Raw genomic sequence first — 14,626 nt, forward strand, 5'->3', positions numbered from 1 at the left:
ACTGCTCACTGGAGATCAAATTAAAGCTAAAACTGACTAAAAGAGCATCAGAACATTCTAGGTCTTTAGAGATGCATCTAATCCAGGGCTCAACAAGCTATTTACTGAGGACCAAATGTGGCCCTTGACTTGTTTTTGTAAATAAAGTTTCATTGGAACATATAGCTACATTCATTCATTTATGTATGTCTATGACTGCTTTAGCACTACAATGGCAGAACTGAACATTTGCCACAGAGACAGTACAGCCCCCAAAACTTAAAATGTCTCCTCTCTGGCCCTTCACAGAGAAACTTTCCCCACTCTCGATCTAGTCCACCCATTTACAGATAAGAAAAGCCAACACAAAGAGCGTAGGCAACAGGCATAACAGAGCTAACTATTCCAGCAGCCAAGATAAAATGCAGGTTTCTTGATTTGACTGGAAGAGCCCATCTTGATCTTTTGCATCTTGGTTTTTGCAAATATGAATATATTTAAAATAGTAACTCAGGTTAGTAGTAGTCTGAAGGGTCAAGTTGAACTGAAGACTCTCAAAACACTTATGAAGCTTTCTGTATCCCACATGATTGAAGATGGGAGTCACTCAGGAAAAAGAAGCAGGGCAGTTTGGGAGAACCCTGCACGTGTTGAAATTTCATTTCTACCTGCTGGGGTTCAACTGCCATTGTTTCGTGTGTGGCAAAAGCCACAGAAGGAAGAAAAATTGGAAAAAGAGAGACATAAAGTGAACATTTATTAAACAGCATTGCTATGTGCTGCTTGGTTTACAGCTTTGAACTTGTCTTACCCTCAAACCAACCCCTGAATTGGATATTATTATTCACATTAGATATGCAAGAAGGAAAATAAAACAAAAAACAAAAAAATCCCGAGAAGTTATAATTTGTGCAGCATCACAAAATTATTAAGCAGCAAAGTAGAATTGACATCCAAGTCTCTCTGGGCCTGACTACAAGCCAAAAATTCTTTCCTGTCCTCACTTCCTGATGTTCTGGGTACTCAATATTGATGAGATATGAATCCTATACATTACAACTCATTTCCATTTACTTCCCTACAGAGGGATAGACTCGAAATGATGCTAAAATCTACAAACACTTAGTCTTACACTCTGGAAATGTCATTTCTTATTTTAAGAATTCTCAGTGGCATTTTCAAAGTGCACTCTCCATGAGGCATGTATATTACATGCCATACAAAGACAGATGAAAATTGAAATAAAGGTAAAATAAAATGACTTGTGAAGTGAAACTGAATACACTTACTGTTATCCATCTTAAATCTGGTGCTGAGTTCATGGCCAAACCATCCCACTAACCTAAAACATAAATAACAACATTAGATATTTTGGTCTACAAAAATAACTGCAATTAATATAGGAATCTGGACCCTATATATGAATGTCATTTGTGTTGTGATTCATCAAATATACAGGCATATATATGTTATATGATATCATAAGGCAATTAATATTTATAACCTTATCAAGAAAAGGATAAAATCAATTTATCATATAACTGTATAATTTTTGTAAAGTTAAACCATCTGAAGATCTATATTTAATGATATTTTATTGCTTAAAATAAAATGAACAAAAAATGTTGAGTTTTTAAAATTTTTTTAGATTTTGAAACAAAAGTAAAAGCTCAAAAAGAAAAAAACAATTAATACAATAAAATATTTTTCACAACAAGCTCCCTAAAGAAAAATGGTGTAAAAATAACTGATATAATTGTTGAAAATTTTTGAAGAATTTCCTAAGGAAATTGACTGCTTTTTTTTTAGTGAGATAAAGAAATTAGAAAAATCATATACATGCATTTGTGTGTGCATAGTAGAGGAAAAGAATTATAAAATAATTTAAAGAAAAATATACAATTTGGGAAATATGAATTCAATATTTCTGATACTCTGTTCTACCTAAATACATTTTTAGTTTTTTTTTTAAGTTTATTTATTTTGAGACAGAGAGAGAAAAAGAGCAAGCTGCAAGCACATGCAAGTGAGCAGGGGAGGGGTAGAGAGCGAGGGAGGGAGATAATCCCAAGCAGGCTCCTCACGGTCAATGCAGAGCCGGATGTAGAGATCAGTCTCATTAATGGTGAGATCATGACCTGAGCCTAGATTGAGTCAGACACTTAACTGACTGAACCACCCAGGTGCCCCAATAAATATTTAGTTTTAATGCTGCCAAAATAAAAAATTCCATGGCATTTTGTTAGAACTGGGCAAAATATTTTTAAGTTTACAGACAATATGTGAGTGAATATAGTAAATTTTGAAATATAAGACTACAATGGTTAATTGTTCCTATCAAGGAACAAATAAATAAGTCACGATGAATGAAGAAATGTTGTAAGTGAGGTGCAAAATAAACTAGATTCAGTTACAGCAAGCATAGAGGAAGCAGAGAGGAGAATAGGTGAAATAGAAGATAAAATTATGGAAAATGATGAAGCTGAGAAAGAGAGATAAGAAAATACTGGACCACAAGGGGAGAATTAGAGAACTAAGTGATTCAGTTAAATGTAATAATATCTGTATCATAGGAGTTCCAGAAGAATAAGAGAGAGAGAAAAGAGCAGAAGGTTTCCTTGAATAAATTATAGCTGAGAACATTCCTAATCTGGAGAAGGAAGCAGACATCCAGATCCAGGAGGCACAGAGAACTGCCTTCATATTCAGTAAGAATAGGTCTTCACCATGGCATAGCATAGTGAAACTGACAAAATACAAAGATTAAGAGAGAATTCTGAAAGCAGCTAGGGACAAACAAGCCTTAACCTACAAGGATAGATGCATAAGGGTAGTAGCAGACCTGTCTACTGAAACTTGGTAGGCCAGAAGGGAGTGGCAAGAAATAATCAATGTGCTGAATACGAAAGATATACAACCAAGATTCCTTTAACCAGCAAGGGTGTCATTCAGAATAGTAAAAGATATAAGTTTTCCCAGACAAATGAAAACTGAAGGCATTCATGGGCACTAAACCAGCCCTACAAGAGATCCTAAGGGGGACTCTGTGAGTAGAATGCTTCAAGGACTACAAAGGACCAGAGACATCACCACAATCATGAAACCTAGAGATAACACAATGACACTAAATCCATATCTTTCAATAATAGCTCTGAATGTAAATGGACTAATTGCTCCAATCAAAAGACATTCAGTATCAGAATGGGTAAAAAAAACAAGATCCATCTACATGCTCTTTACAAGAGACTCATTTTAGACCTGAGGACACCTTCAGATTGAAAGTGAGGGGATGGAGAACAATCTATCATGCTACTGGAAATCAAAAGAAAGCTGGAGTAGCCATACTTATATCAGACAAACTAGATTTTAAACTAAAGTCTATAACAAGAGATGAAGAAGGGCATTATATCATAATTACAGGGTCTATCCATCAAGAAAAGCTAACAATTATAAATGTTTAGGCCCCCCAACTTGAAACACCCAAATATATAAATCAAGTAATCACAAACATAAGCAAATCTTATTGATAAGAATACAGTAATTTCAAAAAAGATGTTAGAATGGGAGAGAGCCAAAGCATAAGAGACTCTTAAAAACTGAGAACAAACTGAGGGTTGATGGGGGGTGGGAGGGAGGGGAGGGTGGGTGATGGGTATTGAGGAGGGCACCTTTTGGGATGAGTACTGGGTGTTGTATGGAAACCAATTTGACAATAAATTTCATATATTGAAAAAAAAAAGAATACAGTAATTTCAGGGATTTTAATACTTCACTTACAACAATGGACAGATCATCTAGGCAGAAAATCAATGAAGAAACAATGGCCCTGAATGATACACTGGACCAGAAATACTTGACAGATATATTCAGAACTTTTCATTCCAAAGCAGCAGAACACCCATTCTTCTCAAGTGCACATGGAACATACTCCAAGATAGATCACATATTGAGTCAAAAAAAAGCCCTCAATAAATATAAAAGAATTGAGATCATACCATGCATATTTTCAGATCACAACACTATGAAACTTGAAATCAACTACAAAAAAATTTGGAAAGCCTCCAAATGCATGGAGGTTAAAGAACATACTACTAAAGAATGAATGGGTCAACCAGGAAATTAAAGAAGAAATTGAAGAATATATGGAAGCAACTGAAAATGAAAACATGACAGTCCAAACCCTTTGGGATGCAGCAAAGGCAGTCCGAATAGGAAAATACATTGTAATCCAGGCCCATCTCAAGAAACAAGAAAAATCCCAAAAACAAAACCTAACCACACACCTAAAGGAACTAGAAGCAGAACAGCAAAGAAAGCCCAAAGTCAGCAGAAGAAGAGATATAATAAAGATTAGAGCAGAAATAAATAATACAGAATCTAAAAAAATAGGACAGATCAATGAATCTAAGAGCTGTTTTTTTTGAAAAATAAACAAAATTGATAAACGCCTAGCCAGATTTCTCAAAAAGAAAAGAGAGAGAGCCCAAATAGATAAAATCATCAATGAAAGAGGAGAGATCACAACCAACACCACAGAAATACAAAAAAATTTAAAAATACTATGAAAAATTATATGCCAACAAACTGGACAATCTGGAAGAAATAGACAAATTCCTAGACACCCACACACTACCAAATCTCAAACGGAAAGACATAGAAATTTTAAACAGACCCATAACCAGTGAAGAAATTGAATCAATTATCAAAAATTTCTCAACAAATAAGAGTCCTGGACCAGATGGCTTCCCAGGGGAATTCTACCAGACATTTAAAGTAGAGTTAATACCTATCCTTCTCAAGCGGTTTCAAAAAATAGAAATGGAAGGACAGCTTCCAGACTCATTCTATGAAGCCAGCATTACTTTGATTCCCAAACCAGACAGAGATCCCACTAAAAAAAAGAATTATAGGCCAATATCCCCAATGAACATGGATGCAAAAATTCTCAACAAGATACTAGCATAAGGCATTCCACTGTATATTAAAAGAATTATTCACCATGATCAAGTGGGATTCATTCCTGGGCTGCAGGGCTGGTCAATATTTGTGAATCAATCAGTGTAATGCATCATATTACTAGAAGAAAGGATAAGAGCCATATGATCCTGTTAATAGATGCAAAAAAAGCGTTGGGCAAAATACAGCATCCCTTCTTAATTAAACCCTCAAGAAAGTCAGGATAGAAGGAACATGCTTAAACATCGTAAGAGCCATATATGAAAAGCCCACAACTAATACCATCCTCAATGGGGAAAAACTGAGAGCTTGCCCCCTGAGATCAGGAACACGACAGGGATGTCCACTCTCACCACTGTTGTTTAACATAGTGCTGGAAGTCCTAGCCTCAGCAATCAGATAACAAATGAAATAAAAGTATCCAAATTGGCAAAGAAGTCAAACTTTACTTTTCACAGATGACATGATGCTCTAAATGGAAAACCTGAAAGACTCCACCAAAAAGCTGCTAGAACTGATACATGAATTCAGCAAAGTTGCTGGATAAAAAAAAATCAATGTACGGAAATTGTTTGTAGTTCTATACACCAATAATGAAGCAACAGAAAGAGAAATCAAGAAATTGATCCCATTTACAATCGCACCAAGAACCATAAAATACCTAGGAATAAACCTAACCGAAGATGTAAAAGATCTGTATGTTGAAAACTATAGAAAACTCATGAAAGAAATTGAAGAAGGCACAAAGAAATAGAAAAACATTCCATGTTCATGGATTGGAAGAGCTAACATTGTTAAAATGTCAATACTACCCAAAGCAATCTGCACATTCAATGCAATCCCAATCAAAATTGCACCGGCATTCTTCTCAGAACTAGAACAAACAATCCTAAAATTTGAATGGAACCACAAAAGACCCAATGTTTATAGCAGCACTTTCAACAATAGCCAAATTATAGAAAGAGCCCAAATGTCCATCAACTGATGAATAGGTAAAGAAGATGTGGTTTATATATACAATGGAATGTTACCTGGCAATGAGAAAAAAATGAAGTCTGGCCATTTGCAACAATGTGGATGGAACTGGAGGGCATTATGCTAAGTGAAATAAGTCAGTCAAAGACAGATGTCATATGTTGTCACTCATATGTGGAATTTGAGAAACTTAACAGAAGACCATGGGGGAAGGAAGGGGAAAGAATAAGTTCAAACAGAGAGGAAGGCAAACCATCAAAGACTCTTAAATAAGAGAAAAAACTAAGGGTTGATTGGCGGCAGGGAGAGAGGAGAAAATGGATGATGGGCATTGAGTAGGGCACTTCTTGGCATGAGCACTGGGAGTCGTATGTAAGCAATGAATCATGGGAATTTACTCTCTAAGCCAAGAGCACACTGTATATACTGTATGTTAGCTAACTTAATAATAAATTATATTTAAAAATAAATAAATAAGTAAATAAATATAAAATAAAAGAAGTGATAATTGTCACATTTCAAAAAAATGCAAGGATGAATAAAAGATATCCACATTTTTATAGTTTTCAAAAGAAAAATTTCTTTTTGACTTTAAAAACAAAAGAAAATATAGAAGGAGATATCAATACGTTTATAAACACTTAAAATTCTATACTGAAATGACAAATAAAATTAAAAGGCAAACCAATGATGTGGAGAAGGCTGCTACTTGCCATGTATGAGTTTTCATCAAGTTTTTTGTTTTTGTTTTTGTTTTTTTGGCAGAAAAGGGCAATGCACCCAAAGTTACCCAACCATAGAGCATGAACAGGGCATTGTAAAAGCAGAAATGCAAATGTACCACAAATTCAGGGGGAAAAACCCTTAATCTCTGTAATAATTTTTAAAATGTGAAATAACATTAAGATGAGACCATAGGAGGGATGCTTGGGTGGTTCAGTTGGTTAAGCATCTGACTTAGGCTCAGGTCATGATCTCCCTGTTCATGAGTTCAAGCCCTACATCGGGCTCTGTGCTGACTGACAGCTTGGAGCCTGGAGCCTGAAGCCTGCTTCAGATTCTGTCTCCCTTTCTCTCTGCCCCCTCCCCTGCTCATGCTCATGCTCTCTCTCTGTCTCTGTCCCTCTCTCTCAAAAGTAAATAAACATTGATAATTTTTTTTTAATTCTACATATATTCTACAAACTCCATATACCAAACTGGCAAGTCAGTCAAAAAGTATGAATCCTATTTTCACCAAGGATTCAAAGAAAAAGAAATTAGTAGTTTGTCTAATCATGAGAATAGTAAGTAATAAAACCTTTATAGAGTACAGTTTGAGAATATATGTGACAAATATGTAGAATTTCCTGTCCCAGGGCTTTTGTTCTTTCCAATCCATTAAAAGTACTATTTGGATCATACTACTTGAAGTATGCTAAAATTTATGCGCTCGTAAAATGAGTACAATACTATTTACAGGGTCAAAACACCTATCTCAGAATAGAGAGTTAATAACATGAATTATTCTACTTTCATACAATGGAATACTATTGAATCCATTATAAAAATCTTATTTAAAAGAATATGTATGCAAAAAGAATAAAGTGATCACAATATTTAGAATATTACTCCAATTTTAGAATAATCATATATTAAAAACAACAACAATAAAAAATATAACGTATGCATTCATTTGTAATTCTGGTCAAAATTTTAAATTTTTTAATTTCTGATTTATTTGTACCTCTGTTTTCCAGAATTTTCTAAAGAGCATGTATTGTTATTGCATCAGAGAAAAACTATAATTATAATTTTAATCCATATTCATTAGTTCAAAATTTTTTAATTTTAAAAATTATGTATATACATAATTTTGTATACACATACATATATTTTTCTATGTATATATAACATATACTTATGTAGAATTAGTCAACAAAGATTAATTATGTAAGATAACTAATGCTTTTATCCTACCACTTAAAAATATCATATGGCTTCCCTTTACTTGAAGGGAAAAATTCACAGTCTATTAGCCCAAGCATAACTTTCAAACCTTATATATAATATTTCTTTTCTCATTTCAAATAATTCATTCTCAAAACTATCAAACACCTCTCCCCACCTCACCCGAACACCACAGGTTTTCTTCCTGAAATGCTTACAAGGGTAGAAGCTGTGTAGGAGCAATGAAAGAAAAGAATCAGGGCAGAGCAGTGAAAGCCGAAGTGATATAGTACCTGAGGAAACTCCAGTAAAAAAAAACCTATTTTCTGAAGTGGAGGCAAGGTTTTCTTATTTTAATTTCAAAAGCTACACCCTTCGTAAAACCATAGGTAAAGTAGAGGGGTGAGCAGGATTATTTTCAGAATAGCTGCTATACTAAAAAAGAAAAGAAGAGAAAGCATTTATATATAAAGAAACAAGAGGAGCTCTAATAGTTGGAAGTAGTCAGAGAAGAAGATACCTGAAAGGCTACCCTGTCGCCTGACCTAACCTCTGGTTTAGTCATCTCCCCAGATTGCTGACCCAGGAAAATTCAACTCATTCACTGATGGGCAGTGTGAAAAGGAACTGGATATTGCACTGTCACAAAGATTTTACATGAAAAATGTAAAAAGAGAAAAATCTACCCACAGATATAAAACATGCACCAGGAAAAGGTTGCCAGAAAGCTGATGAAAATGAAAGCAAGTGAGTAAATTAATAAAACAATAGAAACTGAATGAGGAAATTTTCCATATGATGGAAAACTACCAAGTAGAAATGCAGGAATAGGATTGATATAGCTTGACAATAGGAGGGATAGCTTGCAGAAATCAAGAAAAATTAAAAAAAAAATAAAACATGTAAAAGAAATTTTGAAAAAAAAAGGAAAGAATGCAAGGAAGTTAGGAAACTAAGGAAAAGACAGCAAGCGTCAGAGGAAAGCTGTGAGAGAAAATGAACAAAACAAAAAAGAAAATAAGAAAAATTTGAAATAGTCAAGAAAGAAAGTAATAAATGTAATTAGCAAATGATCTCTATCATAACCAAAGTAAATTTCTGAAGACAAAAAGCAATAAAAAAAAGAAAAAACTTTTTAAAAAGTTATAATTCAAGACAACTATATTAAATTAAAAAATGCATTGAATCAACCATACTGAAAAAATGCAACATTGAATTGGGGAGAATTATTCAAGATTGGTCAATTTTATTTAAACTTTATTAGTTACTTAATTTTGGGGGTGAAGAAAAATACTGAGATTTCAGGCAAAAGTGGTAAGACAGGATAAAGGAAAAAATATTAGATTTGTTTCAAATTCATCAAATGCCACACTTCAATGAAGAAAATAACGTAGAAATATCTATATAATATCCTCCAAATAGAAAGAAAATGTAATGCATGAATATTATGTGTGGATAAGCCAAACTGTATAAAGATTACTGACGTTGATTAAGCAAGAGATTAGCTGATATTTTCCCCGTGAATTCTTCATGAAAATCTACCTGACGGTGAATTTAGTCAGCCAAGAGATGCCTGAGGGCATTATGACAAAAAGATATGTGGTGGTTATTGAGTGTATTTAATTATAGGACTAAGATTAAACAAATGTGGGGATGAAGGTGACAGAACATAATGAAAGAGAATGCTATATGACAATGTGAAAATGGACAAATGGCAAATTGAGGGAAAATAAAGTAATTTCACTGATCATCCATATTTAAACTTGATAAATGAAGTAATAGAAGTATAATTAGATCTAAGAACACACATTAAACACCAAGAAAGTCAAAATTGACTAAGTCATGGGGTGATGAGTGTTTGGGCAGAAGGAAAAGGACATCTGCTAAATCTTTCATTGTTCATGGAAGAGAACTAATAGAAGAAAACAAGAAAGATTAGAATTTTAAATTAAAATCTGAAATATCAGAAGTATTAGCTGAAAAATAATGAACCAAAAAGGAAAACATATATCATGTTGAAAGACTAAAAAGATCTAGAAACAGGGGTGCTTGGATGGCTCAGTTGGTTAAGCATCTGACTCTTGATTTCAGCTTAGGTCAATTTCATGGTTTATGAGTTCATGCCCAGCATGGGGCTCTGTGCTAACAGCATGGTGCCTGCTTGGGATTCTCTCTCTCCCTCTCTCTTCACCCCTCTTCACCCCCGCTCTCTCTCTCTTTAAATAAATAAACATTAAAAAAATCTAGAAACAGAAAATATGACATTAAGTGGCATTGAATTAAGACTAGACATAGCCATCAAGGCAATGAAAGTCAATGGGTTTGATTTAAGTACTGAAAGACAACGTTATCAGATTGTATCATACAAAGATTGTACCATAAATCAAAGAGAATCAATTAAAATGAGTCAGAAAAAAAATAGACTAAAAGGATGAGCACAGGTATAAATAGAAAATGCACAAATGAAGCAAGGGTGGATGCAATCTTTATATTAGACAAGATGAAATTCAGACCAAAAGAGTTAAATGTTTTGGAAAAGGACATTTTATAATGCTTATGAATTAAAATATTCACAATAAAGACAAAACAGTTATGAATTTCTAGACATCACACAACAGGACAGCAACATTACAGAAATAGAAATATCTTGTGGTTTCAGTAATGTTTTATTGACCTTTTTGAGTCTATGACAGACCAAGTAAACAAAATATCAATGAAGAGGTAAATCTTATCAATAAATGTTTAATGCTTTGCTCTGAAATAAAGATTATAGCTTTCTAAGAAGTGCTTATAAAATATTGACTAAAATTAACTACAAAAAATGTAATATTTCCAAAGTGGTTATATTGCTGGCTATATCTTCTGGTTACAATCCAATAAAAATAGCAATTAATAAGAAATTAAAAAAAACAGAAGACTCAATTACTTGGGAAATTAAAATAAAATTTATCTCAAGTTATTTTTATGATCAAATTGAAATGGTAGAATTTCTTTAAAAAATAATGAAAACACTATAGATCAATATCTTTTGGATATTGATAGAATAATGCATAGAGAAAAATTCATAGCTTCAAATTCAGATCAATAGAAACATTTTTTAAATGAAGCAAATAAGTCAATAATAATACTAAAAAAATCATAGAGAACAAGAAAATAAACTGAAATAAAGCTGTAATGTAAAATTAATAAAGATAAAATATGGAATTAATGGTTAGAAAACATGAGTTACAATGATACATAAATAAAAAATCAATTTTGGTGAGGGTGCGAGACATCAATGAACTGAGTAAACACAAGACAAGTGTAGCTATAAAAACATTATGGGAAGGAATAATCACAAAGTGGGAAAAGTAAGTGCATCATAAGAGACAGATTGCTAAAATTAGTTTTAAAACCTATATTAAAATGGATAATTTTCCAAGACAATTTATTTATCCAAAGTAATTCCAGAAAAGAAAAAACATCTAAATCTACAGATTTTAATAGAAGAAATAAAGAAACATCTCAAACACCTAAAATTCCTAAGAGAAAGTGATCTCATGAGGAAATTCTGCCACACTACTCAGAGTAGACAATTCTAAGATTATTTAAACTATTCAAAAGCATAAAAACCAAAATTAATACCAAGAAGGAAAGAAAGAAAGAAAGGAAGAAAGAAAGAAAGAAAGAAAGAAAAGAAAGAAAGAAGAAGAAGAAGGAAGGAAGGAAGGAAGGAAGGAAGGAAGGAAGGAAGGGAGTATGAAAGAGATTTCCACTTTTGGGGGGGAACAAATATAACATTAATATCAAACCAGATTAGAACTGCACACATAAAAGCGGAAGTCAATCTGACTTAAGAATATTTAATACTAAAATCATAGAGATTCAAATAGCACATTAAAATAATAGTGTGTTATGAACAGTAGAGTTTATTTAAGGAATGCAAAAATGGCTGCATATTAGCAAATTTAATAATATGCAATTTATTATAGTAATAAAGCTAAAAAGACAATCATTGGACCATCTCTATAGACCCTGTAGAGATATTTGCAACCTTCTGCAACTATAGTTAATTGAAAGCAAATCTAAAGAAACAAAATAGTAACAAGAAGATACGTATTACAATGATTACAATACGTATTAGAATATCTTTGTAATACTAAAAGTCAAACTTGCATTTGATGAAGAACACTAAACATGCTTTCAACTAACACTAAGATTTTTCAGTTATAAAAATTGGAAAAGAGAAAGTAAATTATCACACTTTCCAACTCTACGATTTTGTATCTGGTATGGACAAAAAACCTTATTTAATATGGAAGTCTGGCAAAAAGTTAATATGAAAAATTAATATCTAAAAAATGAAATTACAACAAATAAATCTATTACCAAGAAATGTTCTAGACCTACATAAAGAAAAATTTAAAACTCTCCTGAACCTGAACAACAATAAAAATATTTGAATAATATTCAACATGAAGAAAAAATTAATTCTCCTCAAATTAATGTTCAAATTTAGTATGATCCCAGCAAAAAATATGAAGGATTTATTTTCATTTTTATTTTTTTGTTTTAGAGAAAGAGAGTGCGAGCAGGGCAGAGAGAGAGAGAATCTTAAACAGGCTCCAAGCTCAATACAGAGCTCCATGCAGGGCTCAATGCCATGACCTTGGGGTCATGACCTAAGCCAAAATCAAGAGTCAGGGGTGACTCAGGCACCCTGAAGATTTTTTTTAATTGGGTATATGCCAAGATGATTCTAATGCTATATAGAAAAATAAATCATACTCAAAAAAAGAGCAATGAAGTATTTCTACTTCATTGAAATATAGAATATTCTGTATTTCTAGAAATATAGAATATTTCTATAAAATATTACTATATCACAAAACTTCAGAATGAAAAAAATGTACTGTGTTAACAAGTCAATTAATATAAATTTGCTATATTTATAATGCTAAAGAAAAAGTCATAACATCATCTCCACAGACTAATGAATCAAAGAGAAAGTTCTATCAAACAACAATCTATTTAAAAATATTTATTTGTAACTCATGTCACAAGAGATTAGTTAATCCTCCTAGTATAAAAATATCTAGAGATCAATAATATAAAAATGACCCCCCCAAAATGACCAAAAGATGTGAATTGATCATATAGAAAAGGAAAATGCCTCTTCAATGTTAAGAAGAACACCTCTCCACCACTCACTAAAGAAAAATGTAAATAAAAACTACACTGAGATCCACTGTTCACCTCTTAGATTGGCAAAAATTCAAAACTTAGATTATACATTCTCTTGGTATTAACATGGGTGATGAGTAACTCATGTATTATTGTGGGAGTGTAAATTGATGCACCCCTCTGGAAAACAATTGAATAACAGCTACAAAGTTTTAAATACATATACGCTTAGACCTAACAAATTCACTTCTGGGAATTTACCCACCAGAACCTGTACAACTATGGAGTGAATTGTGTAACAGTCATCGCATCCTCTTTGGTAACAGTTTAAGATTGAAAAGAACCTAAAATCCCTTCAATAGGAAGTTGGTTTTAAAACCATGGGAAACCTGTACAATAAAATGCCATATAATTGTCAAATTAAAAGTAGTTGAGGAAGACTTCCGTGTCCTGCAAAGGGGAAGATTATAAGAGACATGAAACAAACAAACAAAAGATGAAGAATAGAATGTTGAGTATATTTTGTACGTACTAAATAATTACTTGCTTAGTTTTGTTTTTGCCCCCAACTGGCACATAAGCTGATAAAATGAGGGCCTTGCCTCTTACAGTTTGTAGAGGAGTGTTTGTAATGTGGGGGATGTGATGTGTGATAAGCAGTTAATCAGTGAAGCATTGCATAAGGCAGCTGAACCAGTATGGGGATGGTCAGGGGAGGCTCTAAAGAGGAAGCTGAGCAGAATTAGTATATTCTGGCAAAAGAGGAAGGAAAGACTGTTCCACATGGTCAGAGCCGCACGTGCAAAGACCAGAGCTAACAGAGGGCAAGATTTTTTAGGGAGTTGAGTGACTTTCCCAAGGCAGACAACTCTATGTTGTCCAAATGACAATTATCTCAACTATTTGAGATGTAGCCAATATATAATGAAGAGGTATTATCTGAAACTTATCCAACATTTTAAAAACCTACTTTTCTTTCAACTTTTAAAATCGCTCATTTTTTTTTTTTTTTTTTTAAATTTTTTTTAACGTTTATTTATTTTTGAGACAGAGAGAGACAGAGCATGAACGGGGGAGGGTCAGAGAGAGCGGGAGACACAGAATTGGAAGCAGCCTCCAGGCTCTGAGCCATCAGCCCAGAGCCCGACGCGGGGCTCGAACTCACGGACCGTGAGATCGTGACCTGAGCCGAAGTCGGCCGCTTAACCGACTGAGCCACCCAGGTGCCCCAAAATCGCTCATTTAAACTAGAACCAAACTGAAAAAATATATAATTATCAGAAGTTATTTTTTAATGGTTAGAATACAAGGCAGAAGTTTCTCAAATCTAATGTAAATATGAGTTCATATAACAAATTTAACTCCATCTGTGGGATAAACTGAGAGAAAATAAATTTTATGACACAACTGGTCACATGAGATTCTGAACCTTATCATAATGGATATTTACTTCAAAAAACATTAGGGGTGCCTGGGTGGCTCAGTCGGTTAAGCGTCCGACTTCAGCTCAAGTCATGATCTCACGTCCGTGAGTTCGAGTCCCGCATGGGGCTCTGTGCTGTCAGTTCAGAGCCTGGAGCTTGCTTCGGATTTTGTCTCCTTCTCTCTCTGCCCCTCCCCCCCC

The 14,626-nt window shown here is 33.5% G+C and overlaps 1 protein-coding gene across 1 annotated transcript in view; it reads right to left on the minus strand.

The window, feature by feature from the left end:
• The window catches only part of KYNU (kynureninase), a 115,906-nt gene that overhangs the window by 13,871 nt on the left and 87,409 nt on the right, over positions 1-14,626 (minus strand). Inside the window, exon 11 of the mRNA XM_049615675.1 lies at positions 1,269-1,321. Within this exon, the coding sequence (XP_049471632.1) occupies positions 1,269-1,321 (53 nt within the window). The remainder of the gene's footprint in view (positions 1-1,268; positions 1,322-14,626) is intronic.

This window comes from Panthera uncia (genome assembly GCF_023721935.1).
Source record: "Panthera uncia isolate 11264 chromosome C1 unlocalized genomic scaffold, Puncia_PCG_1.0 HiC_scaffold_3, whole genome shotgun sequence".
NCBI lineage: Eukaryota > Metazoa > Chordata > Mammalia > Carnivora > Felidae > Panthera > Panthera uncia.